At 40.7% G+C, this 21,766-nt stretch overlaps 1 protein-coding gene across 4 annotated transcripts; it reads right to left on the bottom strand.

Annotated features, from left to right (window-relative positions):
* Positions 1-2,193: 2,193 nt before the first annotated feature.
* pxylp1 (2-phosphoxylose phosphatase 1) lies at positions 2,194-20,302 on the bottom strand. Of its 4 annotated transcripts, XM_054794330.1 has the most exons (6): positions 20,094-20,302; positions 18,064-18,209; positions 10,291-10,479; positions 8,677-8,803; positions 7,176-7,315; positions 2,196-5,936 (listed from the first exon to the last, which is right to left on the bottom strand). In XM_054794330.1, exons 2-6 carry the CDS (start codon positions 18,143-18,145, stop codon positions 4,912-4,914), a joined length of 1,563 nt encoding a protein of 520 aa, XP_054650305.1. In that variant the 5' UTR covers positions 18,146-18,209; positions 20,094-20,302; the 3' UTR covers positions 2,196-4,911. The 4 variants fall into 4 exon arrangements, with proteins under 4 accessions (XP_054650306.1, XP_054650307.1, XP_054650303.1 ...); XM_054794331.1 differs by lacking the exon at positions 10,291-10,479 and having other exon boundaries at positions 2,194-5,936; XM_054794332.1 differs by lacking the exon at positions 20,094-20,302 and having other exon boundaries at positions 2,194-5,936; positions 18,064-18,166.
* Positions 20,303-21,766: the final 1,464 nt, after the last annotated feature.

The raw sequence follows: 21,766 nt of genomic DNA, 5'->3' as shown, positions 1-21,766 counted from the left end.
TCAGACCCCAGTTCTTTAACCCCACACCCAGTCTAGGTCTCTGCGTCAGGAGTGGCTTGACACGAGGCATGCGACAGTCGTAGCCCATGTCGAGCATACGTCCATAGTGGCTCTTGTGCGCTGACTCCAGCCTCAGTCCACTCCTTGTGAACGTCCCCCAAATTCTTGAATGGATGTTGCTTGACAATCCTCTCCTAGTTGGGACACTCGTAGTCCAGCAAGTGGCATTTCGACTCAACGCACTCCGGTGACAATTCACCTCACAGCAACAGTAGATACAAACAACTTGGGTCTTGCTGAGAGAGCTTGAAGCTAAACCTGCCATTCCAAATACACTTTTCTTTGTCCATTTCTGCTCGATATTTCTTCCCGCTTTTGGCTCCACATCAAATGCAACACCATTTCAGACCACTGTGTGGGCCGAGGGTCAAACAGGACGTGCGCAAGTTAATCGCGTGTCAAAAAAAAATAAATAGTGGTGTTAAAGGGAATTTACATGAATCAACAGTTGTTATTAATACGTTAACTTTGACAGCCCTAATTATAAACTATATATATATATATATATATATATATATATATATATATATATATATATATATATATACTGTATATATATATATATATATAATAGTTTGATTTGAACTGTTAAATGAAGAATATCATGAAAGATGTTTTAATACAACTTATGTATTAGACATACAGTAATTACATAGTGCAGGTGTACCTGGCCAGTGCCTTCACACGCACACAAACACACGTTAATGGCAACCTGGTTGTTTCCTCAAGTGAAGGGCTTAATAAAGCCTAACATCTGAAAAAACACACCGGCAGCACAGTCTAGACAAGGAAAAACAGCACACACACACGCACACACACGCACATACACACTGTAGACCCCAATTAGCTGACCCCAAGCATCACATATGCGCACACACACAATTTACGCCTCATGCGCCACATCATCTCCTCTTAAAAGCTTCTTATGTGCCAAGTAGATTACATACTGTAGCCTGTGTGTTACTGTTTCCGTTTGTTGAAAAGTGTTTCTAATCATTTGGTGACTTTATTTGGTTTGATGAGAGGTGCAAAATATTAGAAACACAATAGTACACCCACAAGAAGAAGCACTTTTGTTTTACTGATGCCCCTCTGATAGTGTCTATCATCATTATCATTGTAAAGGCAGATTTTTTAAATATATATATCGTATTTGGTGTCACTAGTGTTCCTAATGTGAAGAATAAATGGTATTTTCGCCAGTGACCGCTTTGCTGTAGCTGTTGGACCACAGGGAGATATGTTTGGAAATTTGTATTTGTGGTTTTGCAGCCAAGCTGCCTCATGTTTACATGGTTTTGGGGCCAAACGAGTGGAAGACACGCCCAGTACATTCACCTTGATGTGTCCCACTACATTAGCCAAAGCCAGAGGCACTGTGGCAACATCAAAAGATTGAGCGAGTTGCGGTGGAAGGTTGCTCGGTCTGCTAGGATGACATCAGAACCGTGGGTGGAAGAAGGGGGTCAAGGCCTGGAGGGAGAGGCGTTGGTCAGAGGGGCCAGGGCGACAGTGGGATGAGTCTGATCAGCCAGAAAAGGACTGCGCCTGTCATTAACAACCCTGACATCAGCGCATATTATGAGAAATGGCCTGGGAGAAAGTTTTTGGAATAAATTTGCATAAGTAATCAGTTTGACTCAAGTCTGGGTCCATGCACTCAAGCTATCAGCTATGACTCAAGTGAAATTATTATTTTATTTTTTTAATCATTAAACCTCCAGTTGAAGTAGTTCCATACCATCAGCTCTATAACTCCTGTCTCATTTTTGTCCCCCTCACCAAAACAAAGAATAGTAGGTGAAGTACGAGGAAATGGCAGCAGACGGGGCAGAGTGGCTGGGAATAATATGTAACTTGAGTGCCATCTAGTGGTGAACCCCTACAACATTTAACAGACACATTTTGGCACAGGCGTCCAAACAGTCCTGAAAAAATCAAAGGGTGAGATGGGGATTGGGGGGGTTGTTTTTATATATTTGGTTATTTGTAAAAAGACTAAAAAGACATAACCTTGTGTTATTAGCATCAGCATTTAAGCTTTGTCTCTTCACATTATGCCTGTGTGTTCTTTTTTCCCCCATTTTTGCTGTCATTTTCGGTTTAGCGTTATTTGTACAATATGCCACAGGCCGATAAAAAACAAGCTGGGGGCCACAAATGACCCCCAGGACACAAGCTGACCTGGGGAAACTGTGAAGACCATGACATGACATCTAAAAATCAATGCAAGAGAGTGAAAACGCGATTATAATACCAGTTGTGTTACTTTATATGTGCTTGCAACTCACAATGTGAGTGTTGTGTATTTGTTCAATCAGTGTTTCATAGTTAGTTCATTTATTGAATGACACTAAGTACAGTATATGATTTGGAAAGTGACATTGCCAATAGTCGAATGAAACTGATGGCAATTTTTAAAAGTAGCGATATCGGCGGATATTGGCATAAAAATGACATATTGGGTCACATCGTATTGTTTTTTTCCTACCAATATTAATATCGATGTGCGAGTGATGATGTGCTCCACACAGCAACAAGCTTGCTAGCTCAGTATGAACGCAATTATTTCAATTTCTCCTTCAGAAATGTCATTGCAATGATTGCACAGCGCTGGTACCGCGAGGGGGGAGTTAGGCGTCCTCCCTTAATACTTCTACTCTAATGTTTCGTTCATGCGTGATGTGTTGTGGGCCCACTTTACAATTTCACTGATTGTATTAGTCCAGAGGTTCATACTTGGCACTTTACCTTGTTCTTATAAGGATGTTTGTGCCACATAGAAATGTGCAGCTTTCCAAATTGTATCGATCCTAGTATTATTTAATTGCATTCATATTTGTACATTTATTAAGACTAACCCGTCTTACTTGTTGATAGCAGGAGAACATGTTATTTACGTTTGGCCATGATTTTTTATGACTTTTGTTGACTATAAATATGGCACTTTTTCTATTGCATTTCACAGTACTTTTCTTATTTTGGACAAGCAGTGTTTATTTGTGAAATGCATCCATTGGCATCACGAGCAAAAGCAGCATAATGTGTTCATTCATTACATGAGAGGTGAGCTGACATCGGTTCAGGGAAGAGCTGCTGCCAATATGGGTATTGGTTGATATCGGTGTCGATAATGAAGTACAGTGCCCCCTCGCTCTACCGCCGTTCACCTTTTGCGGATTCGCGGATTTTATTTAGCTCTTCTTTTTTTTTTTTTATGATTACAGCGTATGAACGCTGTTATAGGCCGAGCCTGGTCCTTTAAGAAGAATTGCATTGTGGGAAGTTGAGTATTTATCTCTTCCTTCTCTTGTCTGTCTGCACCGCCCATTGTTTTCTGCGTCCTGATTGGCTGTAGACCATTGTCAATCCTGCCATGTCTCCTGTGTCATCGCTAACTTGCAAATTAATCTTCGGTTCGTCTGCAGCAGTTTGTTTTAACAAGGATACAAAAACGCTCCAGTACCGCGCAGCGGCGCCAGGAGGGAAAGACACGGCCACGAGAGTGAAATATGCGTGAGTGACTTATTTTCTTTTATTGACCATTAAGGGTGATCGTTCAAATGTTTAAACAAGAGAGAAATGTGAGAAAATGTTATTGCTTGTTTGAGAAAAGTGTATAAAGTGTATGGGGAGGGGTTTTACAACCTGAAAACATTTATAATTTATCATTGTAAAAAAAATAGAAATAAATAAAAAAAAAAAAAAAAAAAGAACTTGGCTACTTTGTGGATTTCACTAATTGCGGGCTATTTTGGGAACCTACGCCCCGCAATAAACGAGGGAACACTGTAGTGGGCAATACCAGTGAAAAGGTAATTATCCACAAATAATGCTCACACACACAAAAACAAATCTATGAATGTTTAATCCAGCATAGTATTTCCAGCTTGAGTATTTTGCAAGTATCTGGAATATCATATTTGTAAAATGACAATTTCCTGGAATGTACAGAATGACATGTCAGTTATGTAAGAATAAAGTGTCTTAGTGCCACGACCTTGAAGTTCTGCTTTACAATGACACCACTCACAAAACGTTCGGGGTGACAAGGGACATTTCAGCATGAACCTAAAACTGTTAATATTTCAGTACTTTTGTAAAACTTGCTGTTCTCTAACAAGCATATGAATGACGACATTTTTATTATTAATTACTTACTAACTTTATTGGTAATTGCCAAGGGACCTTGGCATTGTCCAGACTTTTCCCATTTATACGGCACCCCTGGCCAATACCACTCATCATAGATAAATTGAAAAATTGATAATGAATCAATGTAATCGGTAGCAGCCGATTTCAGCCCTGGATGATCGGAATGGGCAGCATCCCTAGGTAACACAAATGTATAAGCATGTTATTTCATGTCTTAAGGGCTCTACTAATGTTAAAAACTGTACTTAGAAGATTGTAAACAGGTTTTCTATGCCATAAGTATGAAAATATTTATTAATATTGAATCCTACTTCACTTATCGCGGTCGAGTCTGGAACCAATTAACCGCAGTAAACGAGGGACGACTGTAGTGCATTTGAGGTCCATCATGAAATTCAACCTGGAAAGACGAATATCCCTAACGTTTTGTGAGCAGTGCGTGTTTGTACCACTGGACTGCCACAGATTGCATTGCTACTACAGTATATCTCAGCACCCTGGCCTTACTGGTCCAAATAACAACGGCAGTTCCACAACAACTGACAAAAATGTGGTCAGTTGAATGTAAACAATATACCCATTCAATGTCTGCCACTGATTGTTGTTTTCTAAATGAGTGAAATGGCATATTTGTGTGACACCACAGTGGCATCGCTTGGAAATGACAACCAGCTGACCTTCAGTGCTGCACAATTATCAACCGGGACGCCTAAAGCAGGCCTCCTGGTAGGACGTAGCATTGACAACACTGAACATGTCTTTCCTGACGAAAGAAAGAAAGTTCTTCAGAGGGCAAAGTGGCTGGCTGTTGTGGCGGGAAAGGGAGCTACAGAAAGTGGTGTGAAATGTCACGTCCTCGCCATTGTACAGCAACCTGATGAAACATCTTCCATCTCTTGGTTTTAACCTCTCACCTTTGGCGGCCTTCTTTTTCTGCTCACCTCCGGTCACTGAGGGGCTCTTCCACAATTCAAATACCAGTCTCGCTGCAAATGGTGGGAATCTGGCTTCCTCCAGTCCCAGGGCGCTCAGCAAAGGCGCCATGGTCACGTCGTGAGCGGAGGAAAGGGTGAACACATCATCTCCTGCTCTTGCTGGCTGTTTACCTGCAGCAGCCTTGGCAACTCGCTCCATCTTGGCGGCGGTTCGGTTGAGGTAGGGGTACATAGCCAGGATGGCATATTTACGATAGAGTCCCGCTCTTCTGCGATCCACCTCGTCGTCTAGCTGTTGTCGACGGATTACAGCAAACTGAGCCATTGTTAGACACCCGCTGGTGCTGCCGTCTTCCATGGACATGCATGGGAAAGGAAGGCCGTGGCACAAGTGGCACAGCAGAGAGTCTATCGGGTTTGCCGCTCTGAGGTTGCGTGTGGGAATGCCCAACGTGCGGGCCATGTCAACATAAGTTCTCTCCAGTTCTGTGTCGGCCACCCTGAGACGATACTGCCTCCTCTGCTCCTCCTCCAGGTATCGGTTCCTGGCGGGGCAGTCGCAGGCAGAGCCACAGAACAGCGTACTCCACTGGTGTCGCACGGTCAGTTTCTTCCAGTTGAAATCTGGGAGGAAGCCGTAGAGGAAAGCCAGTCCGCTCTGAAGGGTGCGGCTCTTCCCTGTGGTCTCTACCCACACTTGGCGAGGTGACCAGTTTGAGGGCACAAGGCGGTGGCGCTGGTAAGCTTGGTGGAGGAGTTGCCCATTACGTAAGTGCTGCACCACACCTGGAAGTGGCACATTGATAGTTTGGGTGACTAAATCTTTCAAACACGGACAATTATCTGGTTCCTCAAACTACTATACAAGCGATTCTGTACATCCGGAAACTTTTCCTGGAAATTGAAAAAGGAATTCATTGTAGTAAACCAAATTTAGCAGAATTTTTATCCTGCATTGTGCATCCTTAGTGCCATGCACATAGCTCATGTGTTACTGCGGGACTGTTGAGGCCACACACCCTAAACTGTGCTTTTCTGCATGCACTTATAATTTAACTAGCAAAAAATACACTATAAGTCAGCCAAAAAACAACAATATTTCAATTTAACATTGTTTTCTCATTGTTCAATGAAAGCCATAGGATGAAGAAAATGATAAATATGTATTAGTTTTCATGCAAGTCTGCATATACAAAACCAAAATGCTTGGTTCGTATATATTCCCATAAACGGTAATCTGGTCATTCCAATCATCCAATTATCACGCAGAATGTCCTGCTATATTTCTCATGAAAGTTTACAGGAATGTTCCTATTCTTTTGCGACTGTAAATCATACATGTCCACATTTGCATTCGAAAATAAGTGACAAAATGACAGAAAATTAGGGAAAATCAAGACCCAACTGCCTACTTTGATGCATCAGCGTTATTTTACTGATGTGCTCCTTTTATTCTGAATGCTTGACTTTACACCAGCTGCAGGATGTGGTACACCGATCTCCGAGCGTTGCCAGGCGGCTCGGAAGTTGTGCTGCTGCGGCAGGACTGGAGAAGTTTTTTTGTTTTTTTTCATGACAGTTAAAATACAGGAAAATATTCAAACTGGAAGGCACTGGGAAACACAGGCAAAATATGGTAGCTTCCCGGTGAAAACGGGAGGTTGACAGGTATGCCTAGATTACAATAAGTAATAATCTTGAAAAATAATGATAAAGAATGCTGATAATACTAAATAAAGCAGCAACTGAAAGTCATGCTTTTGAAAAGGTGTGTCAAAACATTTGCCTGGTATTCTTATTGATGTATAGTTGTTTTTTTTCTATGAAATTAATTAGAAATAATCACAACAATAAAAATGTAATGTAATGCAATTCAATAATTTGTAGGATCAACAACTGATTTTTCCAAGCATCATTTATCACGATGATGCTCGGTGAATAGCTACTTCCTTCAGACGGCTGTCTGCAGTGTTCAAACAGTGATTTAAAAAAAAGAAAAAAAAGAGGAAAAAACGTCCAGCCTACCAGTTTGGGTGAGCTCTCCCATCTCGCAAGCACTGTGGTTGGGTAGGCGAGGGACGGAGGCCAAAGACGACTCCCAGTGCCCAAGGCCTCCCTGGGCCATGTGACTAATGAAAGCGCTCAGCAGAGGGTGTGAGGGATTCCTAGGAAAATATACAAGCTATTATTGACAGTTCCGATAATGGAGAAGTTCGTTGTTAAAGCTGAAATGGAATGCACCTCTCAGTGTTTTCCCCACAGTCAATCTGAGGTTTGACAGAAACAAGCTGGGCTCAAAAAGGTTGGGGACCACTGATGTAAAGGACTTTTCAAGTGTTTCCTTCATTCACCACCAGGTGTCTCTGTTGCACTGCTGGGTGTCAACACTGCTGCGGCTGATAATATCAAGTCTTAAGCACAGTGGGGATTTACATAGACCACACATACGCATGCCAAAAAAAAAACGCACAAAAGAATGAGGGCAGCAAGAGGAGCAGTCGGTGATCTGATACGGGAAATGATTGGAGATTACAGTTCAATTTGACAAATCTGTGAGAGGAGCAGCTGAGCACTCGGATTAAAAACCAGTGTGGAGGGGACATCTGTGACAGCGCAACAGATACACACCGGATCAGGACCATACCATTAAAATATGCTGTTACCTCTGTACCGCGTCCACAACCACACAAACCACAGAAACATGTGGTCTGTTAATATGTTGTACGTCTGTTAAAATAAACAAGGTTTACAAAAGTATTACACTGATAGAATACACTTTTTCTGAAAGCATTTCTGTGGTCACGATCCCTTGTTTTCATGCAGCATTAGCAAACCGATCTAATGGAAATCTTATATTTTACCATTAGGCCAATTGATTAGAACAAATACAGTATTTAGCTAGAAGAACAAACTACATGCTTTGTTATGACTGCTTGCTCGAGGCTACAGACCTCCTGTCTCCATAAACAAGATTCTCCAGTGGTCTAGAGTAGTCCTTGCGCCTGATAAAGTCCTGATAACATTTGTATAACTATGCTTCTGTCCTGTTCTTCAGGGGGCACTTGCGGCAGACGGCCTTGGGTGTGTTTCAACTGTCTTTCTCTGCGCACAATAAATATGATAAGAGACAGATTTGCTGTTGAGTAGTTTATTTCTTCTTTCCACCGGTGCTAACAAATTGGTAAGTGAATGTATTCATTCAGAAGCTAGATGGAATTGATGGAACAAGAAAAAAAAATTCCCACCAGAGTGCTCAAGTCCACATGATCAGCAGGCTTTAGGGGGATTGGGATAATGTAGACTGAATTGTCAGCCGATAACGTGCACAAATAGACAGCCTGGCTCTCTATTAGGCTGATTGTAGCCAACCACAGATGACTGAGAACTACTGTAATAAGCGAGGATTATTCTTACTTGATAGGGCAGAGGGGGTGCTACTTGCACATTGCAGAGCTTTCCCAGCCAGTGAAAAACGTTTTATTCCTGGCATACCAGTCAATGTTATACATGTTTGTGTTTGCTGTACCTGCTTATGGACAGTGTGCAGTTTATGGCTGGCCTTTTGGTCTTGGGAATAGAGTAGAGAGGGTAACGGTCCCCATGGCGAATCATTATGTGGACAGACAGCAGTGTGTAGTCTGCCGGACTGTGACCTACAAGAAGACAAGTCTTCATCATCATAGAGTACATTCAATTACAACAAATTAGTAACCCAAGTTACATACAAGTTAAAATATGAAATACACTCCTTGTCAAAACTTTAAGACCAGTTGAAAAATGGCAAGAATTTACATTTTGCACTGTAGGATCTTAGGAATTTCTAAGTAGAGTTTCAAAATGCGGTGTAAAGCAAAAAATAAAATGATTAAGAAACGTATTGCAAACAACTATTAAACTGAAATAGCCTGTTCATCAGCTGAAAACAAAAGTTTAACCATCGCTCAAAAAAACCTGAACCCCTGCCCCCAGAATGTAGAAATAACATTTTCAAAAAAACGACACCGTAATGAGTAGCTGTGCCATTCTTGTTCATCTCAAAACCTCAAAAATTGGTTTGGGCATGCTTGATGCCAGTGTTTCCAGGAGGCTAGTGGGAATGTGGCACCAGGTGGTGGAGATGGCTTCACAGAGGGAATCCACTGTCTGGAACTGTCGTCCATTTTTTGAAACTTCCCGTGCCATCTATCCCCATCCCCAAATGTTCTCAATTGAATTTAGATCAGGGGAAGACGCAGGACGGTCCAAAAGAGTGAGGTTATTCCTCTGGAAGAAGTCCTTTGTCAGGTGGACACTGCAGCATTGTCCTGTTGAAAAACCCACTCATTACCACACAGACGAGGGCCTTCGGTCATGAGAGATAACCCCTGCAACATCTCCACAAAGCCAGTTGTCGTTTGACGCCCCTGCACAACCTGAAGCTCCATTGTTCCATTGAAGGAAAAACCACCCCAGATCATGATGGTGCTCTCGCGCTTAAATATGTTATATATTGTTTGCAATTATGTTCACATTGTTATAGATGTTTGAAAGGAAACGGTAAATTCGCAAAAATGACATTTATAGTTCATGGCGCCTGCCATGTTGAAGTAACTCTCACAGTTCAGCCTAATTTCCGTAAGTGACATCATCGGGCTAATATCACTCAGGCAAACAAACAGAGGATGTTTACATTGATTATAGCGAGCATTTGAGCGATGATTTGGAGATGAAAGACTTGCAGAACATGGACTTAAGCATTAAGACATGAAGACGAAGATTGCTCGCCTTCAAAACACAGAATGGTAAGTAAATTCTTAATGCCACCGCCGCTGCCATGGCCCCCCCACAGTGAACATATGGCTGACAAAAGATGTAATTCCAAACAATATAAAACATATTTAAGCAGAGTTGATGAATGTCAGGGCCCGTTTAAAATGACTGTCTTACTGCATCCAACCTCAGCAGCAATGGTGTGCTGCGAGAGGCTTTTCTTATGCAGCTCAACACTCCGACCACCTTCAAAGAGAGAAAGCTTTTTGGCCTTTGCCATCAAGAGATCATGACAGTGAGAATACCTGACAAAATGACACTGAATCCACATTGGGGTCAAGGCAGTAATTGGTCAGACTAAGGCTGAATCCTGTCACTCTGCAGCTCTCACCTTCCCAGGCTTGTTCAGTGCGGTTGGGGGTGTTGCAGTACCCGAAAGCTTCATATACGGGGTCTGGCTTCTGAGTGTGAGGCACCAGAAACACCCTCTTTCTGCTCTTGACCTGAGACCCACTAACAGCTCCATTTGCAGCCTGGGGAGGTCTCTCCTCCACAACAGGAGTTGTGGGGATTACATTGACTGTAAAAGTAACACAAATAAGACATAATTAGACAATAACTTGAGACAGTTAAGTAATTCTTCTGCAAAATGAAAAATACAATCCATTGCATTGTTAGTCATCTTAAATGTGACTGAAATACTAAGTAAAAGGAAAGTTAAAAACAGCAACAGTTCACCTCATCTCCATGCCAACAGCTGAGCAAATGGGACCGGATAGGGGTAAGACGAAGGGGGCGGGCTAAGGGTTAGAACTGAGATTGGCCTTAAAACCCTTAATAGCAACTAACAAGTTGCCTAGACACCAGCAACCAGTAATCCTGTGAAACTCTCCAATGTTGGAGAGGCTGTAAGACTGGAAGACCGATTCAAAAGGCTCCAACTCTGAAGCAAAATAAGATCAACTCATGCCCCTTTGGTAGGGCAAATGTCCAAATTCAACTCAACATGCCTGAAAACCCCAAGCTGGACCGTACAAATATTAATTTGCTGCTGAGAGACCCAAATCTGTCTGAACATGCAGGACTGTATATTATGCACGTGACATAATGTATGCTTTTACACATATAACTTTTGCATTCACAAATTCACAAATGTATTTTTCCACTTCTGTTTTATACAAGCCATCGGAGTTAGGTGAACCAAGCAGATATTTCATGCATGAAAACAACAAATGTACTGTAATTAGGGCATCTCAAGTGTAAAATGCAAAGGGACAAGTAGTGCTGCAACATGCAAAAAAACAAAACAAAAACACCAAAGTGTTCCAATTAGAAATACTCCTTTAAAGGCATGACATACTTGAGCTGCTTGGGGTAGCTTAAACTTGATTCTTCAATTTAATATTCAACAGAGGTTAAATCACAAAGCAAGTCCTTTCCAAAAGACAAGCTAATATATTTCCCTAAAAAGGTTTACATATCTTCGTGTGGCATTAAACCTAAAAGCAGTGCTGAATGTTTCCTGTATTGTTAAAAAAATACAAGTGCCTATCATCTGTACAATGATTTCTCCATACACTCACCGATGATGAGGGAGAAGAAAAAGTGTGCTACGACAGCAGAGACCATTTTGTCGAATGCACAGAGCCTTTTGAGATCCAGTTCAACACACTGTAGTTCATTCAGAACCACAACTGGTCTCTCTCTACATTCTGTGCTCCTAACACTGTCACCCCCGCCTACCAATTGACACACGCCTGCCTGAGCTAACCAAACTTTTAGAATGAGCTCCATGGAGGCAAATACACAAAGGGGCTATTGAAAGGGGCTGCCAAATATTATGGATGCATCCAAATGAATGGCACATAAAGCATAGCACACTTACAAAACGCCCCATAATGCACGTCCCTATGCTACAATATTTGAGGGAATGAATTTACAAATTTCCATCCACTTATAAATAATCTCACAGACAGCAGGGAAGAGTCTATTGCTGTGAGAAAACTTAAAAGCATTCAGCAGAAGTAGGAATATACTATAAAAGTTGGAACTTCTTTAGTCAAATATCCCTTAGGTTGCACAATGCACAATTCATCCAAATTGTGAAAAATGTGCAATAAACTCCAGTCTTTGCTACGTGCATCATACATAATGTTACCCAAAACCTAAGGCTGGACATTTACTTTGATTTTTGTAACTTCTCTGTTGTTACGGCATCACTGACGTTAGTTGACAGTGAAGGACCAACAACACAACACATTTCAGGATGCATGACAAAGATCATCAACTTATCAGGATTTTGCTTTTTTGCCAAAAAAATTCACGTGGAATCAGAACACACTGGAGCGTTGACCAGTGGTACAGGAACAGAGAATTTATGCCAAAATTTTGCCTCGGTTTGTGTGCATTTTCCGGCTAGAGATCAATATGGTGTGCGTCTTGCCATGTTATTAATATACTTTATTAATGCACATTCATGAGTCCAACTTTGTTCTTAATCTATTTTTAGGTATTTTTAGTAGGGTTGTCAAAAAGAGTGAGTTAATTTCATGATTCTGACCTGAGCACATCAACAGCAGTGCAACATGTCTCTAGTCCTCGGTACGACACTTCCTCATTGTCACTAGACAACCGCAACAATGTCTTTATTATGCATATACGTGTAGAGACAATACTGGACAATACTGGATCATAGTGGATATTCTTATCACTCACTAACGTAACTCTTACTGCGGAAGTACAATTTGATGCATTTAAGTATAGCTGCAAATGGTGATTATTATTATTAATTCATTTTAAAACAGTGATTAATTTGATTAAAGTTTTTTATCATTTGACAGCCCTAATTTTTAGCACAAACGCCCTTGTTAGCATAGCTTGCAAACAATGCTTAGCTCGTTGCAGAAAAACAAGAGACCGAGATTGTCTATGTTGACTTTTGAACACCTCACATTTAGGTAAAGAATGACTTGTGGGAGTTGTATTACTATTTCTTCCTCGATATAGCTACTGAAGGTTTACTCTGGATTAACTGAAAACCCTCAGGCAAGGAAAATTCAGATTTATCGATCAAATCAAATCTTGAAGCACTATTGTCATTTGGATGTGATCAGATCAGATTTGCTCCGTCCATAAATCAGCACTCAGTTCTGTCCTATCAGCACGGGTATGACATTGTCGTCATTACGTACACAGACGATGCAGATTAAGTTTGTCATAATCTGTGTTCTGTACCAAACGTTCTGCCTCTGCTCCTCTTTGTGACATCAGTGTTGTGTGTTTGTGCGTGTGTGTGTATATCTCTCGCTTCAAGTTACACAAAAAGCGCCCCACTGTCCAATTCGAGAAGAAAGCGCCCTGACTGAGGACACAATTGGTTCTTGTAAAAGTTAGATTTCATGTGATTTCAGTGTTCAAACTTCCTAAAAGCCAAACTGGAACTGTCTTTCGGTGTGAATGTGACTGAGAATGATTGTCTGTATGCCCTGTAATTACCTGGCACGCAGGGTGCACTACCTAAAGCCACCTGGGAAAGGTCCAGCTCACACGTTACCATGAACAAGAAAAGTAGCAGAAAACGAATGAACTACTGGACACCGCCCACCAAAAAATAAAATCAGTATTATTTTCATGTCCAATGTGGCTTTAATCCACAGGGATAGACACTTATCTGGGAACAGATTGACACTTTCCTCAGCACATTAACTAAGCGCTAATGCCTGACAGCTCAGGAACAGCCTGGGATGTACCAATAAGCCCCCAGTTACCCTCAGTGTTAATTTTTGTCATCTCCTGAACACAACATGCAGGAAACCAAACAGGGCGATACATTATAGATATTTTTCTTTGGTTGTTTTTCATTTTTCAAAGATCTGATTCTACTTGACTAAAAGACATACTGTACGTTTGAATACGTCAGCGGTGTACCCCACTTCGAGGGCAGCAATGTTTGCTGAAGCTTCACTTTTTGTACCCATAAATGGACCATGTCAAATTTGTATTCAGACAAATTAAGACAAATTAAAGAAGCTTTTGCGTGACAGAAAGGTTCATTGGCCACATGACCCAGAAGTTCATAGTATGCTGCAATTTCATGTGGAAGTTTGAAACTTGCAACGAAAAACAAAATCTTTAGGAACATTTTATTATTGAATTTCAACTTATGTTAAGTGCTGTCAACAGCAATGTCATGTTCGTGAGAAATTGTAGTTTATACATCAAAAAACTAGTGAATTTACATGCGGGGTTTAAATCCCCGTCAGGACACCTCTGTGCAGAACCCGCACGCTCCCCCCGTGGATATTCTCTGTGTACTCTGGCTTCCTTCCACAGTCCAACAATATGCATCATCAGTTAATTGGAGACTCTAAAATTGTCCATGTTGTAATAAGAACATTTCACTTAAATCTAGCTATCTGATTAAGAACAACTTGCTTATTTCAGGACTCATAATATTCTTAAAAGTCACAAGAAAAATATTCTAGATGTAAGAATTCTAGCCAAGCAAATTTTGCTTATCCCATTGGCAAAATTTTTTGTTTGAAATAAGAAACGTTGTGTCATTTATATATAATTTGGGCTTCTTTCAAGTATGACTGTTTTTTGCAGTGTAGATTGCAAAAGGTACATAATTAACCATAACGTATCCACCGCTCACGTTCATATAACTAGGGCTGTCAAAAGATCTCATGTCACAAGATCTCACAAGGTCAATCAACTCGATAATTTTGCCGGCCTCAATATATTGCCGTGTGCATTTGTGTCCGTTTTCCTCATCTCCTGCATCAAAACAGGTAGGACGAGAGTTCACCCTGTGCATTGCTTTCAGCACCTTGGCGTGTCTGAAGTACATTCCGAACAACGGCATGAATGGAGTGAGCCCTCTTCTCAGTCACAGTCTCTTTGTCTCGGTGGGTGGAGGCGGAGCAGGTAGCATAGACACGGAGTGCAGAAGAATATAGCACCCCTCAGGAGTAAGACAAGGTAACGTAGTAGAAATTAAATTAGTACATTGCAATGTATTATCATATATTTTTTCATTGTACTTTTCTTGAAAGTAATCTTAAAATCTCATCTCATCCTCGTAGATCCAATCTTGTGTATCGTCTCGTCTTGTGTCACCACTAGCAATAACTGTATGTTAGTTTTCTGTTCAAATTGGCCCAGCACCCCAAGCAGAATGGAGCTGGAGGATGGTCAAACGTGAGCGACTTTCTTATTCACAGAAAATACTGAGCACATGAATAGGCAGATACGAGTGATCCAGTGTGTGTGTCTGATGCAAATGAAAACAGACCAGTGAGCACTAATTAAGTGGAATAAACACAGATGTCCACAATCTATAAAAAATGAGGAGAAACACCAGGCGCTTGGGTTGCATGCTTCTCCGAGATAATGCTTGAAATCCTTAATAATAAATTATGGCAGAAGCTTTTCTGCAAAAGAACTGCAGCGCTGATCCAAAAAAACAGCAGGATGTGAGAACTGAGGAGTTTTAAACTGAGGCATTAAAACAAATCATACACAGCATCTTTCTCTGACAGTCAAGCAAGTGTGGCCAAATTGCATACTTGCCTTTGGCAAAGCATACACCGCTACTGTGTTGCCTGAGCGATTATTAAAGCTGTTAAATACACCACATGATGGTGTGGTTATTAAACCCCAAAGTAGGACGTAAGCCGCACGGTGGTCTAGTGGTTTGCATGTTGGCCACACAGCCAGGAGATTGGGAAGATCTGAGTTCAAATCTTCGTTTGGGCATCTCAGCCATCTCGCATCTTGATGCATTCCAGTATTGGCTGGGTTCTTATCGCCATTTCAAATTTCTTCTGCACTTCTTTGGATGTCCAAATGGACGGCGGGTTTCCTCTGGTGTCCATGTTTACGAAGCGTTTTCCACTGTTAGAGCTGCACTTTATAATTTTGGAACAATGACAATGAAAAAGCAAAGCTCTGAGAACCAGCTCCAAAATAGCTTCGAACCAGTCACAGTGGAAAAAGGGAATGTGTGGAGTTTGCATGTTCTCCCCATGCGTGCGTGGGTTTTCTCCGGGAACTCCGGTTTCCTCCCACATGTTAGGTTAACTGGAGACTCTGAATTGCCCATAGGTGTGAATGTGAGCATGAATGTTGTTTGTCTATATGTGCCCTGTGACTGGCTAGCGACCAGTCCAGGGAACACCCTGCCTCTTGGCCAAAAGTCAGCTGGGATAGATTCCAGCATACCCCCGCGACCCTTGTGAGGACAAGCGGCATAGAAAATGCATGGATGGTTGGACCCCATAAGTAAGATTGAAATTTGAAGAATCACCGTGACACTGGGTACACATTTAGGATGATCATAAGTGTGTCAAATTTGACCAAAGTTGGATTTCAAAGCATTTTCAGCCAAAAACCCCTTGGGGTGCCTCAAATGTCATTTACAGTCATGTGAAAAATGTTGCTATTTTTCTCCCATGACCGTATGTTTCCTTGCATTGACTGTGGCTGGCAGGAATACTAGTCAACAATACCTACTCTCCATGACATGGGGAACAATGGCCCAATGCGGAAAACCTACCATTATGCACAATGAGGCGGTCTACAAGACGTGTGATTGAGTTGCTCCAAATTCTCCCAATGTTATGGAGCACCCTGAGAGACTCTCATAGTTGTGGGTATTTTTAGGATGTCCATAGGGAACTTGGGTTTGTTTTGGTATGAATGGGTTCTGTTCAGGAGGGAAGCGATAAGAAGATGTGCAACTTTGAACATAAACAAGGTTATTTTCTAAATCAGAAGACAGCAGTAGAATGGAGCAAAACCACGTAGTGTAAACGTGATGCTTGTGCAATCATTCAATGGAAAAGATAAAATAGAGAAAGCAGGAGCTGATAGAACAAAAAATAAATAAAGGGCACGGGGGACGCCTAATGCACAGTAAACACGTTTTTTTTTCTTACAGTGGTTTTGCATGATCATTTGATAGTAATAAAAAATATATATTATTAAATATATTTAGTTATTCATACTAACTACTCAACTACTAATGCATAGCCATAAAGGACCACTATGTATGCCATCACGTCTTTTAGATTTGGTCATGCGTACCAATAGGCAAGTGGAGGAAACTACCTTGTTGGTAAATTCAAGTTTAATAATTTATTGCCCTTTGATAAAACATTTAATTCTAAAAAAACAAAAAACAAAATGAGTTTTTCAGAATCTAAAATAATAATAATACAGTTTTCCCTCGTTTATCATAGTTAACTGCTTCCCGACCAGCCCACAATAAGTGAATTTCCGCGAAGTAGGACTCAATATTAATACATGGAATATTTTTGTAGTTATGGTATAGACATAACTAGACATATGGCACAACATTATTAGAGCACATGAAATAACACTTCTATCTGTATTACCCAATAAGAAAATAAGACATATTAGACATAAGATAAGATAACAGAGTTTTTCTGGACAGTGTACTTCCTTGGGGCTTTAAATGGCTTTACACGTTTATTACCCAATGTAGTAAATAAGAGTAAATAAGCCATGTAAGACATAAAAAAAACTCCTGCTCGAGCAGTGTCACAGTAAATGTGTTCCCGAGGGAACCTTAGTGACGAGTCTGGTGCCTGTCTCACCGAACATGGACACCAAGTGGCCAATGTAAAATACAGTACTAGATTCACAATTACAACGCTTCTTCTGCCTTGTATTTGTATTTAAGTTCATTGAGTTAGTTCATTTAGACGTTTTTTATGTTTGAAAATGCTTCATTTAGGCCAAGAATCAGTACAATTTGCTTAAAAATACATATTTATTATGCATATATTCAACCACGAAGCAGTGATCGTTTATTAATTAACTAATTTTTGAAAAAACGCAATATAGCGAGCGAGCGATAAACAAAGGGACAACTGTAGTTTAATAATAACTACTAGTACTACTAAAACAGCTGCTTCTACTACAATAATAATAATAATTATTTAGTTTAGGAACAATTATTTCTAGAAATAAATGGATGTTCCTGATTAATAATAAGGAAATTACAGAAATACCCTTGTATTGTTCTGAAAAACTTTGATTTGAATAAACAAAGCAGTGCTGAAAAAATACACAATACTATAAATATCAAGAACATATTAAACAACATTTTATCCATCCCAAACAAAAATGTACTTACAGAACTGGAGGCTGAAACTGACAATGGCCAGTACTGCCCCGCTCGCCACCACCAGGAGGAGGAAGCAGTTACGGGCCAACATCACGTCATGTGATTGGTCCCTGTCCGTAAGCCATGCAGCCTACAGTCCAAGCCTTACCTGTACCCTGAACACATACAGTGGAAATACTGGTCAGCGAACAAGAGACTGCTCTCTCTAGCCACGGCAAGACAAAGAACATTCTAAAACATAATCAGATATTTGCATTTGAGTAAAAAACAAAAAAACAGCATAGAGGGTGGCATTGACAAGATAAGCTAAAACCCATTAGCAGTAATGCTTCTGGTTAAGCTTAAAGCCTGCATTCTGCTGCTGCGTCGAGGTGCCAGCGTACACGACACCGGCTCGCTCCTTCTGTCTGTCTGGGTTGGACATGGCCCTCTCTCTCTCTCTCTCTCTCTCTCCTATTCCTGCAGGACACTGCTACATCGATCTACTTCCTTGATTACAGCCTACCTGCAAGACTTAAACCTTACCATGCCAGCCACTATTATCTAGTAAATCAGCATACCTTTCTTTTGGTAATGCATTATTAGCGCTTTCTATCTTTTCAATCAAGTAAGTTGGAAAAGGAATTCAACTTGTTTTCTGAAGCTCCTGTCACATCCTCCTGCACTGTTGTCCCTGCTCAAGCGTGCTGCCTTCAAAATCCCCAGCATGGGTGTCTTAAGTGTGGCACGGAGACCATCTGTGTAACGTGGCTCATTGTAGAAATAAAATAAACAAAAACTCAGCAAAAGCGGAAAAATAGAGCAAAAAGGCATAATGTAACTAGAAAACGCTCAAATGTTGACCCTAATACACAAAGATTTGTCTTTAAATATATGTTGTTTTTTACTATCAAAAGGACAGTTGGACAGCCCTGCTGTAAATAGACAAAGACAAGTAGACAAGAGAAAAACAGTGAGCTGTAATATTATAATTATTATCATCATAACAGTGGTTTATTTGGTCTCAAAAAATGTTGACAATAAAATCTTTGAGTGCCAATTTGTAGGACAATAAACATTTAAAATCCCACCTGTGTCGTTTTTGACTGAGTTACATAAAAGAGCTTTTGTCCATTCATATTTGTTCATTGTACTTTTCTGAAAATTACTGTTAAATCTCGTCCCATCCCGTTCTCGTGGACAAAATCTCGTGCATCATCTTCATTTCGTCAGTGAGGTGTCTCATGACACCCTTCGTGCATAGTCTTATCAGCCTTATTGTCATTTCTTAATGATGGCAACCCATTCATAAAATTGATCCTCTGTTCAACATTTATGGTTATAGTATAAGTCTGTAGCACTGGAGAAAAAGGTTGGAGACCAAGCAGAAAAGGAGGAATGAAAAAACACAACCAACAAATGTATCCTTACACAATAAACCCTACCATTAGCTGATCTAAAGATAGCACAGGTTCCACCAAAGTGCTGTATGTAAAATGATGCTTGAGTCACCAACCCCCTTTGCCGCTGGAGGATCATCACACCCAAGTCCAACATGCCTGAGACGTTTGAGTGTTTTTATTTTATTTTAAACCAAACGCCGTCCTTCAACAAGGTGCCACTGCAAGGCTCCTATCCCTGCAATTCGATTGGACATTTTGTAAGTGCTATGATTTTCCCGTGAGGCTATACAGTATTTGCATATATATTTTAATAAGAGGGCAAAGGTATCTCCCCTTTAACACCCTGGTGCTCAAGCGTTCGCGTCCAGTGAACGAATGATAGCTTGTTAAATCGCGGAAATGCTAGCTATTTAACGTTACACGCATTATTCCTCCGTGGAGAAACAAACAAACTGGAAGGATGGCGAACACAAATCAACGAGATCAATGTCGTGTCTCCTGGAGACTTGTAACTATTACGTGGTGTCCAGAAAAGTTGCGTCGTTTGACGGCTACACATCTTACAATGCCACATCAACAGTCGTGCTCTACAGAGGACAAACACTAATACGTCGCTTGCACATCACTGCACAGAATATAGCCATTTCACATTTTTACCTGAAAGAACTGGACGTCTTTCCCACACGGAATTGGTGAAGTACGCTGTTCAGCTGTCTGGGTTTGTACCATAAAGCCCGACGTAGACCGGTGTTAGATCGCCCGTGACAACCATAGACCGAGACAGACGCCGCATCGAGTGAGTTTGTCCACTGCTGCGATAGGTCAACCTCGCCGCCATATTGGATGTGTCAAGGCTGCGCTGTAAATGAATACAAGTAAATGTACTTACTTTTATGAAGCGCATTTCTACAAAGAAATATAAGTTCATTCCTGTCGTTTATACATTTACACGCGCACTAATATACTTGGGAAACAGTTAGGCACTAAATAACAATCACAATCACATTGTACAAAAACAAAAACAACTACAATGTTTTTTGTGCCAAACTGTTTCCCAAGTATATTAGTGCGTGTGTGAATGTATAAATGAGAGGAATTAACTTAAATGTCTTTGTAGAAAGGCCCTTTATGGAAGTAAGTACGTTTACTTGTATTCATTTACAGCGCAGCCTTGACACGTCCAATATGGCGACGACGTCGACATACGGCTCAGCGATAAATGCGGCGTCTATCAATGGCTGTGTGACAACAACCTTCACTTCCTGTATACGATTTTCAAAGTAATATACAGCTGCTGCTGTAATTCGTACACTACCAATACACAGCCTGGACACGCTTTAAATAAAAAATAAAAAAAACATGTAAGGAGCAGATGTTTATACTTTAAAGCTCGTTTGTTCGACATAGAATAATATACAGAAAAAGTAGTTTATGGACCCGATAGACGCCTTTATTTTTAAGTAGAATATCCGGTGGCTTGTCAGTCGAATTCATTATGGCTGGTCTGATTTGACGTGTCCCTGGAGAGTGTAATAAATAAACTCCAACCTCACTGCTCTATCTAGTGGTAGATTAGGAGTAATACACTAGCAATACACTAACTGCTGTTAGTGTCGTATTTTACCACCGGTCGGGAAAACAATAACCCACTCACTGAAAACGACACATTATTATTACAGTATATATTATGTATTATAAAAATGACAACAGATTATCATTTAATGTAATTATCTAAACAGCAGAAGGAATTATTTAAATTTCAACTGAATCAAACAATTAAATTTGTACACATGACACATACATATGATGTACTGTATTGTAACCGTAACCAATTTTCAGTCAATGCTAAGATTTGGAGAAGGAATAGGATTAAAATAAACACTGCTTCTTCCTACTCCTTTTCCAAAATGATGAATTGTCTACTTTACTTATTGTTAACATTTATGCTGACTTTTTTTTCTCATCCACATAACTTATTCACATACATAAACTCTGAAAGGAAGTGTGCTGTGACAAAACTCTGTATTTTGGATGTATTCATGCTGGGTCCTTGATATGGGTGGACGCGTGGATCTCAAATTGAAATGAAAAATCAACACACAGTGCTGAGAGCGTCTCCAGACACTGCTGGTAGTGTTCCAGAGTGCCACAGGCATCCACTAATCAGTGTCACTCTTCCAAGAGCACGTCACTGTCTGCTGTGGCACTTAGCGAGTTATACAATGGTTCACTTATTTCTAATTTACTCCCATTCAGTCTCAGCTGCTGTAGGCCAGACATCACTCAAATACTCCAAAAAACAAGCTAAATGTTTGTGCTGTTACAAGCAG

The sequence above is a fragment of the Dunckerocampus dactyliophorus genome, chromosome 12 (genome assembly GCF_027744805.1).
Source record: "Dunckerocampus dactyliophorus isolate RoL2022-P2 chromosome 12, RoL_Ddac_1.1, whole genome shotgun sequence".
NCBI classification, from domain to species: Eukaryota; Metazoa; Chordata; class Actinopteri; order Syngnathiformes; family Syngnathidae; genus Dunckerocampus; species Dunckerocampus dactyliophorus.
The sequence above is the reverse complement of the archived record's forward strand: the minus strand, read 5'-3'. Positions and strand labels throughout refer to the sequence as shown.